General features: G+C 44.3%; 1 protein-coding gene across 1 annotated transcript; it reads right to left on the reverse strand.

Moving 5' to 3' along the window:
• Positions 1-8,556: 8,556 nt before the first annotated feature.
• Positions 8,557-11,669, reverse strand: LOC128062108 (disintegrin and metalloproteinase domain-containing protein 1a-like). The gene is made up of 3 exons (XM_052654464.1): positions 11,644-11,669; positions 8,870-11,329; positions 8,557-8,674 (listed from the first exon to the last, which is right to left on the reverse strand). Exons 1-3 carry the CDS (start codon positions 11,667-11,669, stop codon positions 8,557-8,559), a joined length of 2,604 nt encoding a protein of 867 aa, XP_052510424.1.
• Between the last annotated feature and the right edge of the window lie 10,489 nt (positions 11,670-22,158).

Consider the following 22,158-nt stretch of genomic DNA (forward strand, 5'->3'; position numbering starts at 1 on the left):
TTGCACTCATCTCACACACTAGTAAAGTAATGCTCAATATTCTCCAAGCCAGGCTTCAGCGATACGTGAATGGTGAAATTCCAGATGTTCAAGCTGGTTTCAGAAAAGGCAGAGGAACCAGAGATCAAATTGCCAACATCTGCTGGATCATGGAAAAAGCAAGAGAGTTCCAGAAAAACATCTATTTCTGCTTTACTGACTATTCCAAAGCCTTTGACTGTGTGGATCCAATAAACTGTGGAAAATTCTTCAAGAGATGGGAATACCAGACCACCTGACCTGCCCCTTGAGAAATCTGTATGCAGGTCAGGAAGCAACAGTTAGAACTGGACATGGAACAACAGACCGGTTCCAAACAGGAAAAGGAGTATGTCAAGGCTGTATATTGTCACCCTGCTTATTTAACTTACATGCAGAGTACATCATGAGAAACACTGGGCTGGAAGAAGCACAAGCTGGAATCAAGATTGCCGGGAGAAATATCAGTAACCTCAGATATGCAGGTGACACCACCATTATGGCAGAAAGTGAAGAGGAACTAAAAAAAGCCTCTTGATGAAAGTGAAAGAGGAGAGTGAAAAAGTTGGCTTAAAGCTCAACATTCAGAAAACGAAGATCATGGCATCCGGTCCCATCACTTCATGGGAAATAGATGGGGAAACAGTGGAAACAGTGTCAGACTTTATTTTGGGGGGCTCCAAAATCACTGCAGATGGTGACTGCAGCCATGAAATTAAAAGACGCTTACTCCTTGGAAGGAAAGTTATGACCAACCTAGACAGCATATTGAAAAGTGGAGACATTACTTTGCCGACTAAGGTCCGTCTCGTCAAGGCTATGGTTCTTCCAGTGGTCATGTATGGATGTGAGAGTTGGACTGTGAAGAAAACTGAGCACTGAAGAATTGATGCTTTGACTGTGGTGTTGGAGAAGGCTCTTGAGAGTCCCTTGGACTGTAAGGAGATCCAACCAGTCCGTCCTAAAGGAGATCAGTCCTGGGTGTTCTTTGGAAGGAATGATGCTAAAGCTGAAACTCCAGTACTTTGGCCACCTTATGCGAAGAGTTGACTCATTAGGAAAGGCTCTGATGCTGGGAGGGATTGGGGGCAGGAGGGGAAGGGGACGACCGAGGATGAGATGGCTGGATGGCATCACCGACTCAATGGAAGTGAGTTTGAGTGAACTCCGAGAGTTGGTGATGGACAGGGAGGCCTGGCGTGCTGCGATTCGTGGGGTCGCAAAGAGTCGGACACGACTGAGCCTCTGAACTGAACTGAACTGAACTGGTTCTTTCTACTGTTTGACTATTATGAATAGTAGTGCTACAGACATTTCAGTACAAGTTTTGCATGAAGTATGTTTTCATATCCCTTGAATGAATACTTTGGAGTGGAAATGTTTGGTTACGTGATAACAATGTTTAGCCTTTGAGGAATTGCTGAACTGTTTTGCAAAGCTGCTGGACAATTTTACACTCCTGCCAGAAATGAATGGGGATTCCAGTTTTTCCACATCATCATTGGCATTTGTTATTGCCTTTTTGATTGTAGCAATCCTAGTGGATATTAAGAGGTATCTCATTGCAGTTTTGATTTGCACTTCCCTGATAATTAGTGATGTTGCACAGCTTTTCATATGCTTGCTTGCATGCTCAGTCACTTCAGTCAGGTTCAACTCCTTATGACCGTGTGGATTGTAACCCGCCAGGCTCCTTGATCATTGGGATTCTCTAGGCAAAAATACTGAAGTGGGTTGCCATGCCCTCCTCCAGGAAATCTTCCCAACCCAGGGACTGAACACCATGTCTTCTCATCTCCTGCGTCGCAGGTGCATTCTTTACCCACTGAGCCACTGGGAAGCCCAGGTGATATTTTTATTGCTCACTTATTTCTTCTTCAGATGTATGTCTGTTCACATCCCCCTACGTGGATCACAGCCTTATCGTAGCAGAAGGGCTTGCGTAACACAATAAAGCTGTGAGCCATGCTGTGGACTACTCAAGACAGATGGGTCATAGTGAAGAGTTCTGAGAAAGTGTGGTCCACTGGAGGAGGAAATGGCAAGCCACTGCAGTATTCTTGCTAGGAGAACTCCATGAACAGTATGAAAAAGGCAAAAAGAGATAACACCAGAATATGTGCCCTCCAGGTTGGAGGTGTCCGGTATGCTACTGAGGAGGAGCAGAGGGCAATTACTAATAGCTCCAGAAAGAATGAAGAGGCTGGACCAAAGCAGAAATGACACTCAGTTGTGGATGTGTCTGGTGGTGAAAGTAAAGTCCAATGCTGTAAAGTACAATATTGCATAGGAACCTGGAATTTTAGGTCGATGAATCAAGGTAAATTGAATGTGGCCACACAGAAGATGGCAATATTGAACATCCACATCTTAGGACTCAGTGAAGTAGAATGTATGGAAATGGGTGAATGTAATTCAGATGACCATTATATCTACTACGGTGGGCAAGAATCCCTCAAAAGAAATGAAGCAGCTCATAGTCAACGAAAGAGTCCGAAATGCAGTGCTTGGGTGCAGTCTCAAAAACGACAGAATGATCTTGGTTTGTTTCCAAAGCAAACCATTCAGTATCATAGTAATCCAAGTCCGTGCCCTAACTGTTGTTGTCAAAGAAGCTGAAGTTGCCTGGTTCTGTGAAGACCTAGAAAACCTTCTAGAACTAACACCAGGAAAAGATGTCCTTTTCATCCTTGGGGACTGGAACGCAAAAGTAGGAAGTCAAGAGATACCCAGAAAAACAGGCAAGTTTTGCCTTGGAATGCAACATGAAGCAGGACAAAGGCTAACAGAGTTTTGTCAAAATTCAGGCTTAAACTGAAGAAAATAAGGAAAACCACTAGTCCATTCAGGTATAACCTAAATCAAACCCGTTAAGCTTATACAGTTGAAGTGATGAACAGATTCAAGGGCTTAAATATGGTAGACAGAGTGCCTGGATAACTGTGGACAGAGGCTTGTAACATTGTGCAGGAGGCAGTGATTAAAATCATCCCCAAGAGAAAGAAATGCAGGAAGGCAAAGTCGTCATCTGAGGAGGCTTTACAAATAGCTGAGGAAAGAAGAAAAACGAAAGGCACGTGAGAAAGGGAGCGATATACCCAACTAAATGCAGGATTGCAGAGAACAGCAGGGAGAGACAGGAAAGCCTTCTTCAGTGAACAGTGCAAAGAAATAGAGGGAAACAACAGAACAGGGAAGACTAGAGATCTCTTCAAGAAAATTGGTGATATCAAGGGAACATCTCATGCAAAGACGGGCATGATAAAGGACAGAAACGATAAAGACCTAACAGAAGCAGAAGAGGTTCAGGAGAGGTGGCAAGAATACACAGAAGAACTATATTGAAAAGGTCTTAATGACCTGGATAACCACAATGGTGTGATCACTCACCTAGAGCCAGACATGTGGAGTGCGAAATCAAGTGGGCGTTAGGAAGCATTGCTATGATTAAAGTCAATGGATATGGTTGAGTTCCAGCCGAGCTATTTAAAATCGTAAAAGATGATGCAGTTAAAGTGCTACACTCAATTTGGAAAACTCAGCCATGGACACAGGACTGGAAAAGGTCAGTTTTCATTCCAGGCCCAAAAGAAGGGCAATGCCAAAGAATGTTCAAAGTACCGTAGAGTTGCACTCATTTCACATGCAAGCAAAGTTATACTCAAAATCCTTTAAGGTAGGATTCATTCAGCAGTACATGAACTGAGAACTTCCAGGAAAAGCTTTCTGGGAAAAATATCAGCAACCTCATATATGCAGATGATACCACTGTAATCGGAGAAAGTGAAGAGCAACTAAACAGCCTCTTGATGGGGGTGAAAGAGGAGAGAAAAAGCTGGCTTGAAACTCAACATCAAATAAATTAAGATCACGGCATCCAGTCCCATGACATCATGGCAAATAGAAGGGGAAAAAGTAGGAGCAGTGACAGATTTTGTTTTCTTGGGCTCCAAACTCACTGTGGATGGTGACCGCCGCCATGAAATTAAAAGACACGTGCTCCTTGGAAGAAAAGCTATGACCAACTAGACTGCGTCCTAAATAGCAGAGACATCACTTTGTCGACAAAGGTGCATCTAGTCAAAGCTATGGTTTTTCCAGTAGTCATGTATGGATGTGAATGTGGGATCATAAAGAAAGCTGAGTGCCAAAGAATTGATGCTTTCATATTGTAGTGCTAGAGAACACTCTTTGAGAGTCTTTTGAACTGCAGAGAGATCAAACAAGTCAATCCAGAGGAAAGCAGTCCTAAATACTCATTGGAAGGACTGATGCTGTTGCTGAAGCTCCAATACTTTGGCCACCTGACGCGAAGAACCGACTCGTTGGAAAAGACCCTGATGCTGGGGAAGATTGAAGGCGGGAGAAGGGGACGACAGAGGATGAGATGGTTGGATGGCATCGTCAGCTCATTGGACATGAGTTTGAGCAAGCTCCGGGAGGTGGCTGATTGACAAGGAAGCCTGGCGTGCTGCAGTCCATGAGGTCGCAACTTAGCGACTGAGTAACAACAACTGCTCACATAATTTGCCTTTTAAAACAGGGTGTCTTGTTGAGTTGTAAGAGTTCTTAATGTGTCATGGGTACTAGCTAACCTCCGTCGGTATATAATTACAAATATTTTCTCCGATTCTGTGGGCTTTTGCACTTTTTCAGTGGTTATCTCTTAAAGTGGAAAATTATCTCATTTTTCTCTTTGGATTTTTTCATTCTGTTCAAACAAGCAGAATATAAAATTTTCCATTTTAACCAATTTTAAGTGTACACGTTAGTGGTACTAAGTAATGTCCCTGCTGTGCTACATTCAGTTCAGTTCAGTCGCTCAGTTACGTCCAACTCTGCGGCCCGATGAACCGCAGCACGCCAGGCCTCCCTGTCCATCACCAACTCCCGGAGTCCACCCAAACCTGTGTCCACTGAGTCGGTGATGCCATCCAACCGTTTCATCCTCTGTCGTCCCCTTCGCCTCCTGCCTTCAGTCTTTCCCAGCATCAGGGTCTTTTCAAATGAGTCAGCTCTTCACATCAGGTGGCCAAAGTATTGCAGTTTCAGCTTCAACATCAGTCCTACCAATGAACACCCAGGACTGACCTCCTTTAGGATGGACTGGTTGGATCTCCTTGCAGTCCAAGGGACTCTCAAGAGTCTTCTCCAACACCACAGTTCCAAAGCATCAATTCTTATCACAAATTGCGGTTATCAATCAATTGCGGTTATCAATCCATCCCCAGGACTCTTTTCTTGTGTAAACTATTCTCATTAAAGTATAAATCCCCATTATCTTCTTTCCCTTAGCCCCTAGCAGCCTCTATCCTACTTTCTGTCTGTATGATTTTACTACACACGTACATCATTCAAGTGGAATCTTCCAGTATTTGTCATCTTGCGACAAGCTTATTTCACTTAGCATAGTGCCCTCAAGATCCATCCATGTTGTGGCAGTTTGCAGACTTTCTTCTGTTTTATGGGTGAACAATATTCCATTGTATGTATAGCCCACCTTTTGCTTCTCCATTCACCCTCTGTGGGCACTCAGGTTGCTTCCACATTTTAGCTGTTGTGAATAATGCTGCTCTGAACATTACATGTATGGACATAGAAACGTCTCTTTGGGATCCTGCTTTCCATTCTTCTGGGCTTATATGTAGAAGTGCACTTGCCGGACCACATGGTCATTCTATTTTTAATATCTTTCAGGAGCTACCATGCCATTCCAGAGCAGCTATAGCATTTTACCTTCCCACCAGTAGGGAACAAGTGATCCAGTTTTCTCCACCTTCTCTCCAACACTTGTTCTTTTCTGTTTTCTTTGTAGTGGTCATGCTAGTGGATATGAGGTGGTATCTCATTGTAATTTAGATTGACGTTTCCCTAAGGATGAGTGACATTGAGCATCTTTTCATATGCGAACGGTCATTTGTGTATCTTCTTTGGAGAAATTTCCATTTGAGTCCTTTGCCTATGTTTTGAATCAGGCTGTTTGGTTTCTCGTTGTTGAGTTTTAGGAGTTTTCGCTATGTATTTTGGATAGTAGTTCCTTATCAGATAATATGATTCGCAACTGTTTTCTCTCATTCTGTGGGTGGCCTTTTCACTCTGTGAATATATAGTAATTTTGGATGCACAAAATTTAAATATTTTCCTAAAGTCCATTTTGTCTGTTTATCTTCTGTTGCCTGTGCTTTTGGTGTCATAGCTGAGAAACCTTTGCCAAATCCAACGCTGTGAAACTTTTGCCTTACACTTTCTCCTGTGAGGGTTATAGGAATACAGGTTTCCTGAATGGGGATTCTCCAGGAACCTGCCAGACACGCAAGTTAGTAGTAATGCTATGGGTAGGCTTTTGAGGGAGCTCCGGACTGTTCTGTGCATTCTGCCAGGCTGCCTGTTTTCACGGCTGTTGCGGTTGAGATGATGCACTTGAGTTGTATTTGAGCTGACTCGTGGGGACCTGAGGAGAAGGCTGTGGGAGTAGGGTAGTTTAAAAGTTCACACACCTCACTGCTGTCACCAAGATTCAGCTGTTTTGTTGTTCTATGACTTAGACAGTTTCCGCACTTGCAAAAAAGTTGATTGTGACTGTTTTTTGCCAGTGTTGCCACTGCTTTTATGGAGGAGGGGGCTTCTGTAGACCCTTATTTTGACCTTTTGGAAGTGCTTCCCATTTTCCCTCTTCACATCATATGAAGCCAGATGAATGCAGTGTGAATGTAAAGCGTCTTTAGTTCCACAGCAATATTTAAGCTTACTTATTACTTTTGTGTGCCACTGTGGTTCATTCCTTTCCGTTGCTCTACTCCTGTATTTCTCTGTGTGGATCTGCCACAATTTAACGTCCATTGTATTATCTGTGAATACAACGTGGAGTTCTTTTGGAATACTGTGAAGTGTGCTTCTGTGTCCATTATTATCTAGTAAGAGGATGCAGATGTCAGGGTAGAAAGGTCAGGGGTATTCAGTATATGCTATTTCAAGGTGGCATGCCAGTTACATTTCTAAAGCAATTGATGAGAGTTTCCACTGTTCCATAGTAATACTTGGAATTTTGCTTCTTCTGTAATCAGTCTTGTGAGTGTATAGTAATATCTCTGCAGCTAGATAACCTGCATTTCTCTGAATACTAAAGAGGTTGAACAGCTTCACAAATGGTTTTGGTACCATCTTTTGCATTTTGACTCCGCTGGAATAAGCTTTCACCCCCTTGCATCCATCCAAACTGCCAACTCCAGGATGTCAGTGGATAAACAACACTCCATTGTCAAATGAAAAGATCAACATGGGGCCCTTAGGCTATGGACCTGCCAGCGACATTTAAAGCATAATGGGTATGTTCTGACTTGTTTTTTAAAAGAATCACTCTGTCTGCTGGGTGGAAAATAGGCTATTGTGGGAGCAGAGAGATCAAGTAAATACTTCTGCAGTTGTCTAGGAGGGAGTGATGGTGGTGCAGGTTCCGCTCCTTACCAACTCTAGAGCAGAACTCTGCAGCCTCTGTTTCTTCGTATACACGATGGAGATCCCCTGTTGTGTGTGGGAGGATTAAATTGAGGATGAATGTATAGTGTTTAGCACAGGGTCATGATGTTCCATGTGCCTGGGGGTATTGCTCAGGTGTAGCGCATTTGACTGCACACAGCGTCTTGCATAGAGTTGGTGATGTTACATGTGTTTTGTGCTCTCTTTACACACACTTGACCCCCCTCCAAAGCTCTGTTTCTTTAGACGGTCAGGCAGCAATATATTAATTTAAAAATCAGGAATAAACATAAGTAGAAAAACAGAAAACAAAGGAATAATTATTAATACCAGCTGAACTCCACACTAGACAAGGTTATCTCTTGCCTCAGTGCTCTCCTTCCCTCATGCACCACCCCCCTGCATCCAAGGTGATCAGAGCACCCTGGATCAGATGTAGTCCCTTCCAAGAGAGCCACCAAATAAAGAAGCCCCAAGGACTAGGCACTATGGAGTCTGAAGTGATGCTCCTTAAAATAGCTTTTTATTTAAAATCATTTTCTATTCATGAATAGTAATTGTTGAGGCAAATTAGATTACTGAACAGATAACCTTCTTTAAATAATATGTATGAGTGGGATGAATAATCCTGTAGGTGCAAATAATAGTGTTTATCAAACAATGCACAGGGAGGATAGTATGCCGTGAAAAGTAATTTCAGATCAGAAATTGGCCCGACTAAACGATGACATTGATAAGTATGATTCATGAGAAGAACTTACATAAAGTTGTTTTGTGAAATGGGAAAAAAGCAGAAGTGTAGAATAGTTTACATACGAGTTCACATATGAATATATAACCAAATTAATAAAACGAATACTGAAAGCATTGTCATCCTGTTCCTATGTTGGTATGTTTCTGTAGACCATCCCTGTCAGAGTTAAAGGGTCCATCAATTCTCACTTCATCTTTGCTTCTGTGAGTGCCTCATTCCCACTCAGTGCTTGAGATATTTGATATTTTTGAACTCTTCCTCCAGTACACGTCTGCCTTTGGTTATCCTTGTCCTTCACCTGCTGCCTCTTATGATGCTGGCTGTCCTGGTGGTGGGGCCTCCGGTGGGGGCGCCGCCGGTGGGGGCGCCGCCGGTGGGGGCGCCTCCGGTGGGGGCGCCGCCGGTGGGGGCGCCTCCGGTGGGGGCGCCGCCGGTGGGGGCGCCTCCGGTGGGGGCGCCGCCGCTGGGGGTGCCTCCGGTGGGGGCGCTGCCGCTGGGGGTGCTTCCGGTGGGGGTGCCTCCTGTGTTGGTTCCCCTGGTAGAGGTCCTGTTGGTAGGGGGGCCTCCTCCGGAGGGGCATCCGGAGGAGGTCCCCCAGGCGGCGGTGCCTCTGGTGAGAGGCCCTGCTCTGGTAGGGGGCCCTGCCCTGATGGGGGGCCCTCTCCTGCCTCCTCTTCTATCACGACTGGGAGGAACTCCATTATGAATACCTCACTACTGCTTTCCTCTGAATTCTCCTCTGAGGAAACCCCTGGGGTCTCTACTGACTCAATTCCAGTCCTGAGGCTAATAAATAACATAACAATTATCAAAAGTAGTAAAAGTAGGGAAGGGAGTATGAAAAAAATGTTGCCAAGACCTGGAATGTCATCACTACGTTTCTTAGGAGTTTCACTTTGACCTTCACTTGAAAGTTGAATTGATGTGCTAGGAGGACCACTGTCTACACTACCACCGTCTCCTGGATCTTTGCAGTCAGGGGGCGCATAGCCTTCCTCACAATGGCAGTGCCTAAAATTGTTGCAAACTCCTTTCCCGTTACACAATTCTGTTGTCTCACAGCTGTACCCAAGTGAGGTGTGATCAGTACACAGGTGATTCATGCAGACTTTGTGTGGGGCACAGAGAGTGCCAGTGTGTGCATCTCCATCATCAGGGATATCAGCAGTGTCATAGGCATCCATGCTCCAGCACCAGTCATCGTTGTGAGCGACCTGGATCAGTGTATGATTGGGTTTGATTTGTGGCACCTCTCTAACATTTGTACATATAAGTTTCCCACAAAATATGTTATCATCTGCACACTTCAGATATGTTAACCTCGGTGAGCTGGTGGTACCACAGTTTCCAAACCGGTCCCCTCTTGTGTTCATTGAAACGTAACACTTTTCTGGGGCGGACCTTGCAGGGGACCCGTAGATATCCATGCATTGATTGTCAGGGTTCTTACACCGACCTCCAGCACAGTAGTGAATTCTATCACACATTGTACCATCTAGCTTATAGCTGTCTCTGGGACATTCTCCCGAGGAACCATTACAATACTCTGGGAGGTCACACTCTCCCAAAGCAGCACGGCACATGAATCCCTTGTATCTCAGGCGACATTTATCACAGCAGAGTCCATCACTACATTCTGCATGCTCTCTCAGCATACATCTGGTGTCACAGCATGGGTGCATTTCACACTTAGACCCACAGTCACACTGCTCAGGTCCTTCTACAATGCCGTCGCCACAGCGGGAAGCCCTCCGTAAGCGGCCTTTGTGCCCAGGCTTGTTAAACAGGCAGGCCCCCTTGTGTTCCCAGAGGAACTGGTGGAAGAAGTCAGAGCTGCAGTTGCTGAAGCCACTTTCTTTAGTGATGTTTTCATGCATGAGGCAGAAGGGCCTGTCTTTACAAATGCAGGCCGAATGGTCGTGCCGAATACCCAAGTTGTGTCCAAGCTCGTGGACCATGAGTGCTGCAAACAGGAGGACATCCTCGTGGTGGAAAGATTCCACGGCTGCTGCAAAATCACTGGAGCAGGCACCACTGAGAAATGCCTGCCCCGTATCCTCTTTAGGATGCTGTCCCACGATCATGTGGGCAACATCATGCTTGACACGATGGAAGAGGTTCTCTTGTCTCCAGCTGTTGAAATTCCTGAGTGCAACTTGCAGGTCCACGGGGACCTCTGTGAGGTCCCCCTCAGTCCAGATCTCCATTCCGGCCAGCACCACCTCTGTGTTTATTCCCCTTGTGAAGCTGTTGGCCAGAGCGATGATGTCCATTACTCTCTGGACTGTCTGCTTGACGTCACTGCCCCACATTTGGAACCGCTGGTTGTTGACCACGACAAACATCTCCACGTACTTGATATGTGACCACAAGTCGGACGGCACCTGCCAGCTGTGAGGCTTGCCGCTCTCCGGTCGCCGGCTGGTGGACGCCACTTGGCTGTCTTTGGACGTGACGCCACAGGAGACGCGAGCTTCGTGGGCCATGGCGTACAACACGTGTTCAAACCGTTTGGAAGAGTGCACGGGCTCAACGCCATAGGACTTTTCCTCCTTAATCAGGAGGCCCCTGAGGCCTGAACAGGTGTTGACAGAAACGAAAGAACCTGGGACTCCTTCTATGTAGCCTTCATAGTGACAGTCCTGCGAGACGGGAGGCATTTCTTGCCCCAGGATGCCATTGTGGTAGCTGAAGACCGGGAAGTTATCCACAAAATAGTCTCTCTTCACCGTCAGGTGAATCAGCTGCCTCTGGCCCTGCATAAATAGCACGTAGGAGAGCTTTTCCACTTGGTCTTCCCTTCCTTCCACTGTCAGACTCTTGGGAATGACTATTTCATAGGAAGAGTGATGTAGTGAGCCCAGGTCACCGTACAGGCTTGGCAGAGAAATCAGTACCAAGAACAACAGGATCCCCAACCCGGCACATGAAAGTCCTGGCACCGGGGCCAGCCTCAAGCCCTTCGTGTGAGGAGCCCAGGTTTGAAGCGCTCTCATAGCCTCAGACATAGCCACTTGCCTTTTCCACAGAGAAGGCAGTATAGAGGCAGAGTCTCTCACAGACGCTGCCACTGACACGGCCCTAGTGAATCAGTTGATGATGCAGGGCTTGTGTCCAGCAGCAGCAGCAGCTCTCCCTGACACACAGACCCTCTGTCACAGGTACTCACTTCAGATCTATGCTGGCTGCACGAAGGATGGCTCTTGCCTGCCTCTCTGAGGTCAGCCTCTGGCTGTGTCCTTTCTAGTCTTTTGGATCTCTCTGTTACGCTTCAGATAGTCTTTTCTGTGTGACTTCCCTCCACAGCCTCAACTCCCATGGTTAAGGTCTTCCTGACATTAGGAAGAGCTGTAATCATGAAGAGGGACTTCAGACTCTAACATGCAAGACGGTACCTTGAGAAAGGAAACAAAACCTCCATGTCTTCTTGAGTTGGACCGCATGGAACACCCCTCCCCCACTCCTCCCATCGTCCGTTGCTCAGCTGACTCCTAATGTTCTAGACCAGGAGGCTTGGACGTCTTCAGTTGGGGCACACTCCATTGCCCATGTCCTCTCTCCTGAAGCTCTTGTTCTGTATCACATGAACATTGTAACTGGATGTAACATGGCATTATAGATGCATTGCACATCAGACCAGTCTGTTAGATAAAGCCCGTGTGGTGCCTGCCTTGTGCCCCCAGATATGTAAGCCCCAGTGTGCTGGTCACCCGTAGGACAAATGACATTCCCTATTTTAAAAAACATCATCAGATTTCAGTTTCTCAAGTTCTGTTTATAACACAGTGTGTATTTATGACACTAAAAATGTGTATGGGAGATGCCAACAGAGCATTCTACCCTTTGTGCAGTTATCATGGGAACCTTGGTTGGTAAGTATCTCCAGACCTGTTACCGTTCTTGGGCTGGTCCTGGCATAGCAGTATGTTAAGACCATGCCTCTTGAAGACTAGGAGTCCTCAAGTCTCCCCTGTGTTCATACATGACTTCCATGTGTTCAGGGGCCACTTCGGTGTGTTCCTCCTAATACACTCTCCTAGGTCTAGAGAGTGCTTGTCCAAGAGGAAACAAACAAGAATCATTGAGTGAATAGATAACTCCCAGGTATGGTTGCTGTGGTGTCTCATTTGCTGTATCCTCTGTGTTTCTACTTGGCTTTGTGCCTGCCCTGAATGTCTATAAATATCTTCAGAAAAACCCACAAAAACCATGCTGGCACAGACATGATCTCAAAATGTACTTCTTTCTACATTTTGCTGTTCAGTTCACTCTCCTAATTTCTTCTGGCCTCATATTTCACTGAGAAAAATGTTTATGGAAGCAATCAAAACAATACCTCCACATATAAACACTAGCTGAGTCCACCACCTGTATCTAAATGGTCCCCCCACTATCGTGAATAAATTGTCCTTGCTCGAATCTAAGACCAGTCCCTTTACTTGTGTGTGGGGGTCCTTCCCTTTTAATTTCTCATGGACTTCACTGTTACATTTCTCCCTTCTCTCTTTTACATCTTCGGCATCTGTTTGTCCACTGGATCCAGTCTATCTATTTGCTGTAATTTCTCACTTTTATAGAACCATCCCTCTCAGCCCACATCACCTTCCAGTCACCATCTAGTTTCTCCTTTTCTCTGTTTTACAGAGAAATTCTTTGGAAGAGTGTAGAGACATTCTCTTCCAATTTGTATCACTCCTTTCTTTTCTCAATTTTTAAATTTTGACTACTTACACATTCACAAAATATGCATAAAGCATAAATGTGCTTTTCACTGAATTAGTATTAAATGAAAAAGGCAATACCTTATGATCTCACCTATCTGAGGTTCCACAAATAGCCAAGTTCATGGAGACAGAAGGTAGAACACAGGCTACCCTGGGTAGGGAAATAGAGGAATGGGGAGTTCTTGTAGACTTTGAGTTTAGGATGATGAAAGATTCTGGAAGTGGATATTGATGATGGTTGCACAACAATGTGAATGAACTCAATGCCAGTGAACTGTGCACTTAAAAATGGCTAAGATGGTTAATTTAATATTGTGTGTATTTTACTGAAAAAGAGAGAAATAGCAAGGAAGGGAGGGAGAGTGAGAGAGAAACAGCTGTGTTAAGTCCACCCTGATGAGGTAATGAATACTTTTAGCTTCATAGAAGTCACCTGCGTGCCATTGCCAATCTCATGGCCTCCTGCTTCAGAGACCATGATCTTGTCTTTTATGATAACTGCTTCCTCATCTTCTTTATTGTTTTTGCTTCCTAAATGTGTGCATCCCCCAATTATATCATTTTACTTTAGTTGTCTTTTAATAACAGCTTTATTGAGATATAAAGTCACATACCAGCATGCTCATCCTTTAAAGTGTACAGTTCAGTGGTTTGTAGTATGATTGAGAAGTTATGCAGTCATCACCACAAGCAATTTTGGAGCATTTTCCTCATGCCAAAGTAAAACTCCCATGTCCATTAGCAGTCGCTCTCCATTCCCCGCTCGCTGCAGCCCCTGGTCACATTACTCTCCTTTCTGTCTCTATGATTTTATCTATTCTTGACAGTCCATTGCAATGGATTCCTATATTATAGGAATTGTAGTCCTCTGTGATTGGCTTATGTCACCTCACATAAAGTTTTCAAAACCGTATCATAGCAGATACCAATACTTTCTTTCCTTTTGGCAAAATAACATTTTTTTAATCTGGATATATCATAGTTTTGGATTCATCAATCAATGAACATCATCTGAATGCAGCGTTTCAAAGAATAGCAAGAAGAGATAAGAAAGGCTTCCTCAGCAATCAATGCAAAGAAATAGAGGAAAACAACAGAATGGGAAAGACTAGAGATCTCTTCAAGAAAATTAGAGATACCAAGGGAACGTTTCATGCAAAGATGGGCTCCAAAAAGGACAGAAATGGTATGGACCTAACAGAAGCAGAAGACATTAAGAAGAGGTGGCAAGAATACACAGAAGAACTGTACAAATAAGTTCTTCACGACCAAGATAATCATGATGGTGTGATCACTCACCTAGAGCCAGACATCCTGGAATGTGAAGTCAAGTGGGCCTTAGAAAGCGTCACTACGCACAAAGCTAGTGGAGGTGATGGAATTCCAGTTGAGCTATTTCAAATCCTAAAAGATGATGCTGTGAAAGTGTTGTGCTCAGTATGCCAGCATATTTGGAAAACTCAGCAATGGCCACAGGACTGACCTGTCGTCAGTTTTCATTCCAATCCTTAAGAAAGGCAATGGCAACGAATGCTCAAACTACCGCACAATTGCGCTCATCTCACACACTAGTAAAGTAATGCTCAAAATTCTCCAAGCCAGGCTTCAGCGATATGTGAACCGGGAACTTCCAGACGTTCAAGCTGGTTTCAGAAAAGGCAGAGGAACCAGAGATCAAATTGCCAACATCTGCTGGATCATGCAAAAAGCAAGAGTTCCAGGAAAACGTGTATTTCTGCTTTATTGACTATGTTAAAGCCTTTGACTGTGTGGATCACAATAAACTCTGGAAAATTCTTCAAGAGATGGGAATACCAGACCACCTGACCTGCCTCTTGAGGAACCTATATGCAGGTCAGGAAGCAACAGTTAGAACTGGACATGGAACAACAGACAGGTTCCAAATAGGAAAAGGAGTACGTCAAGGCCGTATATTGTCACCCTGCTTTTTTAACTTACATGCAGAGTACACCATGAGAAACACTGGGCTGGAAGAAGCACAAGCTGGAATCAAGATGGCCGGGAGAAATATCAATAACCTCAGATATGCAGGTGACCCCATCCTTATGGCAGAAAGTGAAGAGGAACTAAAAAGCCTCTTGATGAAAGTGAAAGAGGAGAGTGAAAAAGTTGGCTTAAAGCTCAACATTCAGAAAACGAAGATCATGGCATCCGGTCCCATCACTTCATGGGAAATAGATGGGGAAACAGTGGAAACAGTGTCAGACTTTATTTTGGGGGGCTCCAAAATCACTGCAGATGGTGACTGCAGCCATGAAATTAAAAGACGCTTACTCCTTGGAAGGAAAGTTATGACCAACCTAGACAGCATATTGAAAAGTGGAGACATTACTTTGCCGACTAAGGTCCGTCTCGTCAAGGCTATGGTTCTTCCAGTGGTCATGTATGGATGTGAGAGTTGGACTGTGAAGAAAACTGAGCACTGAAGAATTGATGCTTTGACTGTGGTGTTGGAGAAGGCTCTTGAGAGTCCCTTGGACTGTAAGGAGATCCAACCAGTCCGTCCTAAAGGAGATCAGTCCTGGGTGTTCTTTGGAAGGAATGATGCTAAAGCTGAAACTCCAGTACTTTGGCCACCTTATGCGAAGAGTTGACTCATTAGGAAAGGCTCTGATGCTGGGAGGGATTGGGGGCAGGAGGGGAAGGGGACGACCGAGGATGAGATGGCTGGATGGCATCACCGACTCAATGGAAGTGAGTTTGAGTGAACTCCGAGAGTTGGTGATGGACAGGGAGGCCTGGCGTGCTGCGATTCGTGGGGTCGCAAAGAGTCGGACACGACTGAGCCTCTGAACTGAACTGAACTGAACTGGTTCTTTCTACTGTTTGACTATTATGAATAGTAGTGCTACAGACATTTCAGTACAAGTTTTGCATGAAGTATGTTTTCATATCCCTTGAATGAATACTTTGGAGTGGAAATGTTTGGTTACGTGATAACAATGTTTAGCCTTTGAGGAATTGCTGAACTGTTTTGCAAAGCTGCTGGACAATTTTACACTCCTGCCAGAAATGAATGGGGATTCCAGTTTTTCCACATCATCATTGGCATTTGTTATTGCCTTTTTGATTGTAGCAATCCTAGTGGATATTAAGAGGTATCTCATTGCAGTTTTGATTTGCACTTCCCTGATAATTAGTGATGTTGCACAGCTTTTCATATGCTTGCTTGCATGCTCAGTCACTTCAGTCAGGTTCAACTCCTTATGACCGTGTGGATTGTAACCCGCCAGGCTCCTTGATCATTGGGATTCTCTAGGCAAAAATACTGAAGTGGGTTGCCATGCCCTCCTCCAGGAAATCTTCCCAACCCAGGGACTGAACACCATGTCTTCTCATCTCCTGCGTCGCAGGTGCATTCTTTACCCACTGAGCCACTGGGAAGCCCAGGTGATATTTTTATTGCTCACTTATTTCTTCTTCAGATGTATGTCTGTTCACATCCCCCTACGTGGATCACAGCCTTATCGTAGCAGAAGGGCTTGCGTAACACAATAAAGCTGTGAGCCATGCTGTGGACTACTCAAGACAGATGGGTCATAGTGAAGAGTTCTGAGAAAGTGTGGTCCACTGGAGGAGGAAATGGCAAGCCACTGCAGTATTCTTGCTAGGAGAACTCCATGAACAGTATGAAAAAGGCAAAAAGAGATAACACCAGAATATGTGCCCTCCAGGTTGGAGGTGTCCGGTATGCTACTGAGGAGGAGCAGAGGGCAATTACTAATAGCTCCAGAAAGAATGAAGAGGCTGGACCAAAGCAGAAATGACACTCAGTTGTGGATGTGTCTGGTGGTGAAAGTAAAGTCCAATGCTGTAAAGTACAATATTGCATAGGAACCTGGAATTTTAGGTCGATGAATCAAGGTAAATTGAATGTGGCCACACAGAAGATGGCAATATTGAACATCCACATCTTAGGACTCAGTGAAGTAGAATGTATGGAAATGGGTGAATGTAATTCAGATGACCATTATATCTACTACGGTGGGCAAGAATCCCTCAAAAGAAATGAAGCAGCTCATAGTCAACGAAAGAGTCCGAAATGCAGTGCTTGGGTGCAGTCTCAAAAACGACAGAATGATCTTGGTTTGTTTCCAAAGCAAACCATTCAGTATCATAGTAATCCAAGTCCGTGCCCTAACTGTTGTTGTCAAAGAAGCTGAAGTTGCCTGGTTCTGTGAAGACCTAGAAAACCTTCTAGAACTAACACCAGGAAAAGATGTCCTTTTCATCCTTGGGGACTGGAACGCAAAAGTAGGAAGTCAAGAGATACCCAGAAAAACAGGCAAGTTTTGCCTTGGAATGCAACATGAAGCAGGACAAAGGCTAACAGAGTTTTGTCAAAATTCAGGCTTAAACTGAAGAAAATAAGGAAAACCACTAGTCCATTCAGGTATAACCTAAATCAAACCCGTTAAGCTTATACAGTTGAAGTGATGAACAGATTCAAGGGCTTAAATATGGTAGACAGAGTGCCTGGATAACTGTGGACAGAGGCTTGTAACATTGTGCAGGAGGCAGTGATTAAAATCATCCCCAAGAGAAAGAAATGCAGGAAGGCAAAGTCGTCATCTGAGGAGGCTTTACAAATAGCTGAGGAAAGAAGAAAAACGAAAGGCACGTGAGAAAGGGAGCGATATACCCAACTAAATGCAGGATTGCAGAGAACAGCAGGGAGAGACAGGAAAGCCTTCTTCAGTGAACAGTGCAAAGAAATAGAGGGAAACAACAGAACAGGGAAGACTAGAGATCTCTTCAAGAAAATTGGTGATATCAAGGGAACATCTCATGCAAAGACGGGCATGATAAAGGACAGAAACGATAAAGACCTAACAGAAGCAGAAGAGGTTCAGGAGAGGTGGCAAGAATACACAGAAGAACTATATTGAAAAGGTCTTAATGACCTGGATAACCACAATGGTGTGATCACTCACCTAGAGCCAGACATGTGGAGTGCGAAATCAAGTGGGCGTTAGGAAGCATTGCTATGATTAAAGTCAATGGATATGGTTGAGTTCCAGCCGAGCTATTTAAAATCGTAAAAGATGATGCAGTTAAAGTGCTACACTCAATTTGGAAAACTCAGCCATGGACACAGGACTGGAAAAGGTCAGTTTTCATTCCAGGCCCAAAAGAAGGGCAATGCCAAAGAATGTTCAAAGTACCGTAGAGTTGCACTCATTTCACATGCAAGCAAAGTTATACTCAAAATCCTTTAAGGTAGGATTCATTCAGCAGTACATGAACTGAGAACTTCCAGGAAAAGCTTTCTGGGAAAAATATCAGCAACCTCATATATGCAGATGATACCACTGTAATCGGAGAAAGTGAAGAGCAACTAAACAGCCTCTTGATGGGGGTGAAAGAGGAGAGAAAAAGCTGGCTTGAAACTCAACATCAAATAAATTAAGATCACGGCATCCAGTCCCATGACATCATGGCAAATAGAAGGGGAAAAAGTAGGAGCAGTGACAGATTTTGTTTTCTTGGGCTCCAAACTCACTGTGGATGGTGACCGCCGCCATGAAATTAAAAGACACGTGCTCCTTGGAAGAAAAGCTATGACCAACTAGACTGCGTCCTAAATAGCAGAGACATCACTTTGTCGACAAAGGTGCATCTAGTCAAAGCTATGGTTTTTCCAGTAGTCATGTATGGATGTGAATGTGGGATCATAAAGAAAGCTGAGTGCCAAAGAATTGATGCTTTCATATTGTAGTGCTAGAGAACACTCTTTGAGAGTCTTTTGAACTGCAGAGAGATCAAACAAGTCAATCCAGAGGAAAGCAGTCCTAAATACTCATTGGAAGGACTGATGCTGTTGCTGAAGCTCCAATACTTTGGCCACCTGACGCGAAGAACCGACTCGTTGGAAAAGACCCTGATGCTGGGGAAGATTGAAGGCGGGAGAAGGGGACGACAGAGGATGAGATGGTTGGATGGCATCGTCAGCTCATTGGACATGAGTTTGAGCAAGCTCCGGGAGGTGGCTGATTGACAAGGAAGCCTGGCGTGCTGCAGTCCATGAGGTCGCAACTTAGCGACTGAGTAACAACAACAACTGCTCACATAATTTGCCTTTTAAAACAGGGTGTCTTGTTGAGTTGTAAGAGTTCTTAATGTGTCATGGGTACTAGCTAACCTCTGTCAGTATATAATTTACAAATATTTTCTCCGATTCTGTGGGCTTTTGCACTTTTTCAGTGGTTATCTCTTAAAGTGGAAAATTATCTCATTTTTCTCTTTGGATTTTTTTCATTCTGTTCAAACAAGCAGAATATAAAATTTTCCATTTTAACCAATTTTAAGTGTACACGTTAGTGGTACTAAGTAATGTCCCTGCTGTGCTACATTTAGTTCAGTTCAGTTGCTCAGTCACGTCCAACTCTGCGGCCCGATGAACCGCAGCACGCCAGGCCTCCCTGTCCATCACCAACTCCCGGAGTCCACCCAAACCTGTGTCCACTGAGTCGGTGATGCCATCCAACCGTTTCATCCTCTGTCGTCCCCTTCGCCTCCTGCCTTCAGTCTTTCCCAGCATCAGGGTCTTTTCAAATGAGTCAGCTCTTCACATCAGGTGGCCAAAGTATTGCAGTTTCAGCTTCAACATCAGTCCCACCAATGAACACCCAGGACTGATCTCCTTTAGGATGGACTGGTTGGATCTCCTTGCAGTCCAGGGGACTCTCAAGAGTCTTCTCCAACACCACAGTTCCAAAGCATCAATTCTTATCACTGTCCATCCCCAGGACTCTTTTCTTGTGTAAACTATTCTCATTAAAGTATAAATCCCCATTATCTTCTTTCCCTTAGCCCCTAGCAGCCTCTATCCTACTTTCTGTCTGTATGATTTTATTACACAGGTACATCATTCAAGTGGAATCTTACAGTATTTGTCGTCTTGCGACAAGCTTATAAGCTTATATCACTTGGCATAATGCCCTCAAGATCCATCCATGTTTTGGCAGTTTGCAGACTTTCCTCTGCTTTATGGGTGAATAATATTCCATTGTATGTATAGCCCACCTTTTGCTTCTCCATTCACCCTCTGTGGGCACTCAGGTTGCTTCCACATTTTAGCTGTTGTGAATAATGCTGCTCTGAACATTACATGTATGGACATAGAAATGTCTCTTTGGGATCCTGCTTTCCATTCTTCTGGGCTTATACATAGAAGTGCACTTGCCGGACCACATGGTCATTCTATTTTTAATATCTTTCAGGAGCTACCATGCCATTCCAGAGCAGCTATAGCATTTTACCTTCCCACCAGTAGGGAACAAGTGATCCAGTTTTCTCCACCTTCTCTCCAACACTTGTTCTTTTCTGTTTTCTTTGTAGTGGTCATGCTAGTGGATATGAGGTGGTATCTGATTGTAGTTTAAATTGACATTTCCCTAAGGATGAGTGACATTGAGCATCTTTTCATATGCGAACGGTCATTTGTGTATCTTCTTTGGAGAAATTTCCATTTGAGTCCTTTGCCTATGTTTTGAATCAGGCTGTTTGGTTTTTCGTTGTTGAGTTTTAGGAGTTTTCGCTATGTATTTTGGATAGTAGTTCCTTATCAGATAATATGATTCGCTACTGTTTTCTCTCATTCTGTGGGTGGCCTTTTCACTCTGTGAATATATAGTAATTTTGGATGCACAAAATTTAAATATTTTCCTAAAGTCCATTTTGTCTGTTTATCTTCTGTTGCCTGTGCTTTTGGTGTCATAGCTGAGAAACCTTTGCCAAATCCAACGCTGTGAAACTTTTGCCTTACACTTTCTCCTGTGAGGGTTATAGGAATACAGGTTTCCTGAATGGGGATTCTCCAGGAACCTGCCAGACACGCAAGTTAGTAGTAATGCTATGGGTAGGCTTTTGAGGGAGCTCCGGACTGTTCTGTGCATTCTGCCAGGCTGCCTGTTTTCACGGCTGTTGCGGTTGAGATGATGCACTTGAGTTGTATTTGAGCTGACTCGTGGGGACCTGAGGAGAAGGCTGTGGGAGTAGGGTACTTTAAAAGTTCACACACCTCACTGCTGTCACCAAGATTCAGCTGTTTTGTTGTTCTATGACTTAGACAGTTTCCGCACTTGCAAAAAAGGTGATCGTGACTGTTTTTGCCAGTGTTGCCACTGCTTTTATGGAGGAGGGGGCTTCTGTAGACCCTTATTTTGACCTTTTGGAAGTGGTTATTTTGACCTTTGGAAGTCCCATTTTCCCTCTTCACGTCATATGAAGCCAGATGAATGCAGTGTGAATGTAAAGCGTCTTTAGTTCCACAGCAGTATTTAAGCTTACTTAGTACTTTTGTGTGCCCCTGTGGTTCATTCCTTTCCGTTGCTCTACTCCTGTATTTCTCTGTGTGGATCTGCCACAATTTAACGTCCATTGTATTATCTGTGAATACAACGTGGAGTTCTTTTGGAATACTGTGAAGTGTGCTTCTGTGTCCATTATTATCTAGTAAGAGGATGCAGATGTCAGGGTAGAAAGGTCAGGGGTATTCAGTATATGCTATTTCAAGGTGGCATGCCAGTTACATTTCTAAAGCAATTGATGAGAGTTTCCACTGTTCCATAGTAATACTTGGAATTTTGCTTCTTCTGTAATCAGTCTTGTGAGTGTATAGTAATATCTCTGCAGCTAGATAACCTGCATTTCTCTGAATACTAAAGAGGTTGAACAGCTTCACAAATGGTTTTGGTACCATCTTTTGCATTTTGACTCCGCTGGAATAAGCTTTCACCCCCTTGCATCCATCCAAACTGCCAACTCCAGGATGTCAGTGGATGAACCACTCTCCATTGTCAAATGAAAAGATCAACATGGGGCCCTCAGGCTATGGACCTGCCAGCAACATTTAAAAGATAATGGGTATGTTCTGACTTGCTTTTTAAAAGAATCACTCTGTCTGCTGGGTGGAAAATAGGCTATTGTGGGAGCAGAGAGACCAGGTAAATACTTCTGCAGTTGTCTAGGAGGGAGTGATGGTGGTGCAGGTTCCGCTCCTTACCAACTCTAGAGCAGAACTCTGCAGCCTCTGTTTCTTCGTATACATGATGGAGATCCCCTGTTGTGTGTGGGAGGATTAAATTGAGGATGAATGTATAGTGTTTAGCACAGGGTCATGATGTTCCATGTGCCTGGGGGTATTGCTCAGGTGTAGCGCAT

This window comes from Budorcas taxicolor, chromosome 17 (assembly GCF_023091745.1).
Source record: "Budorcas taxicolor isolate Tak-1 chromosome 17, Takin1.1, whole genome shotgun sequence".
NCBI lineage: Eukaryota > Metazoa > Chordata > Mammalia > Artiodactyla > Bovidae > Budorcas > Budorcas taxicolor.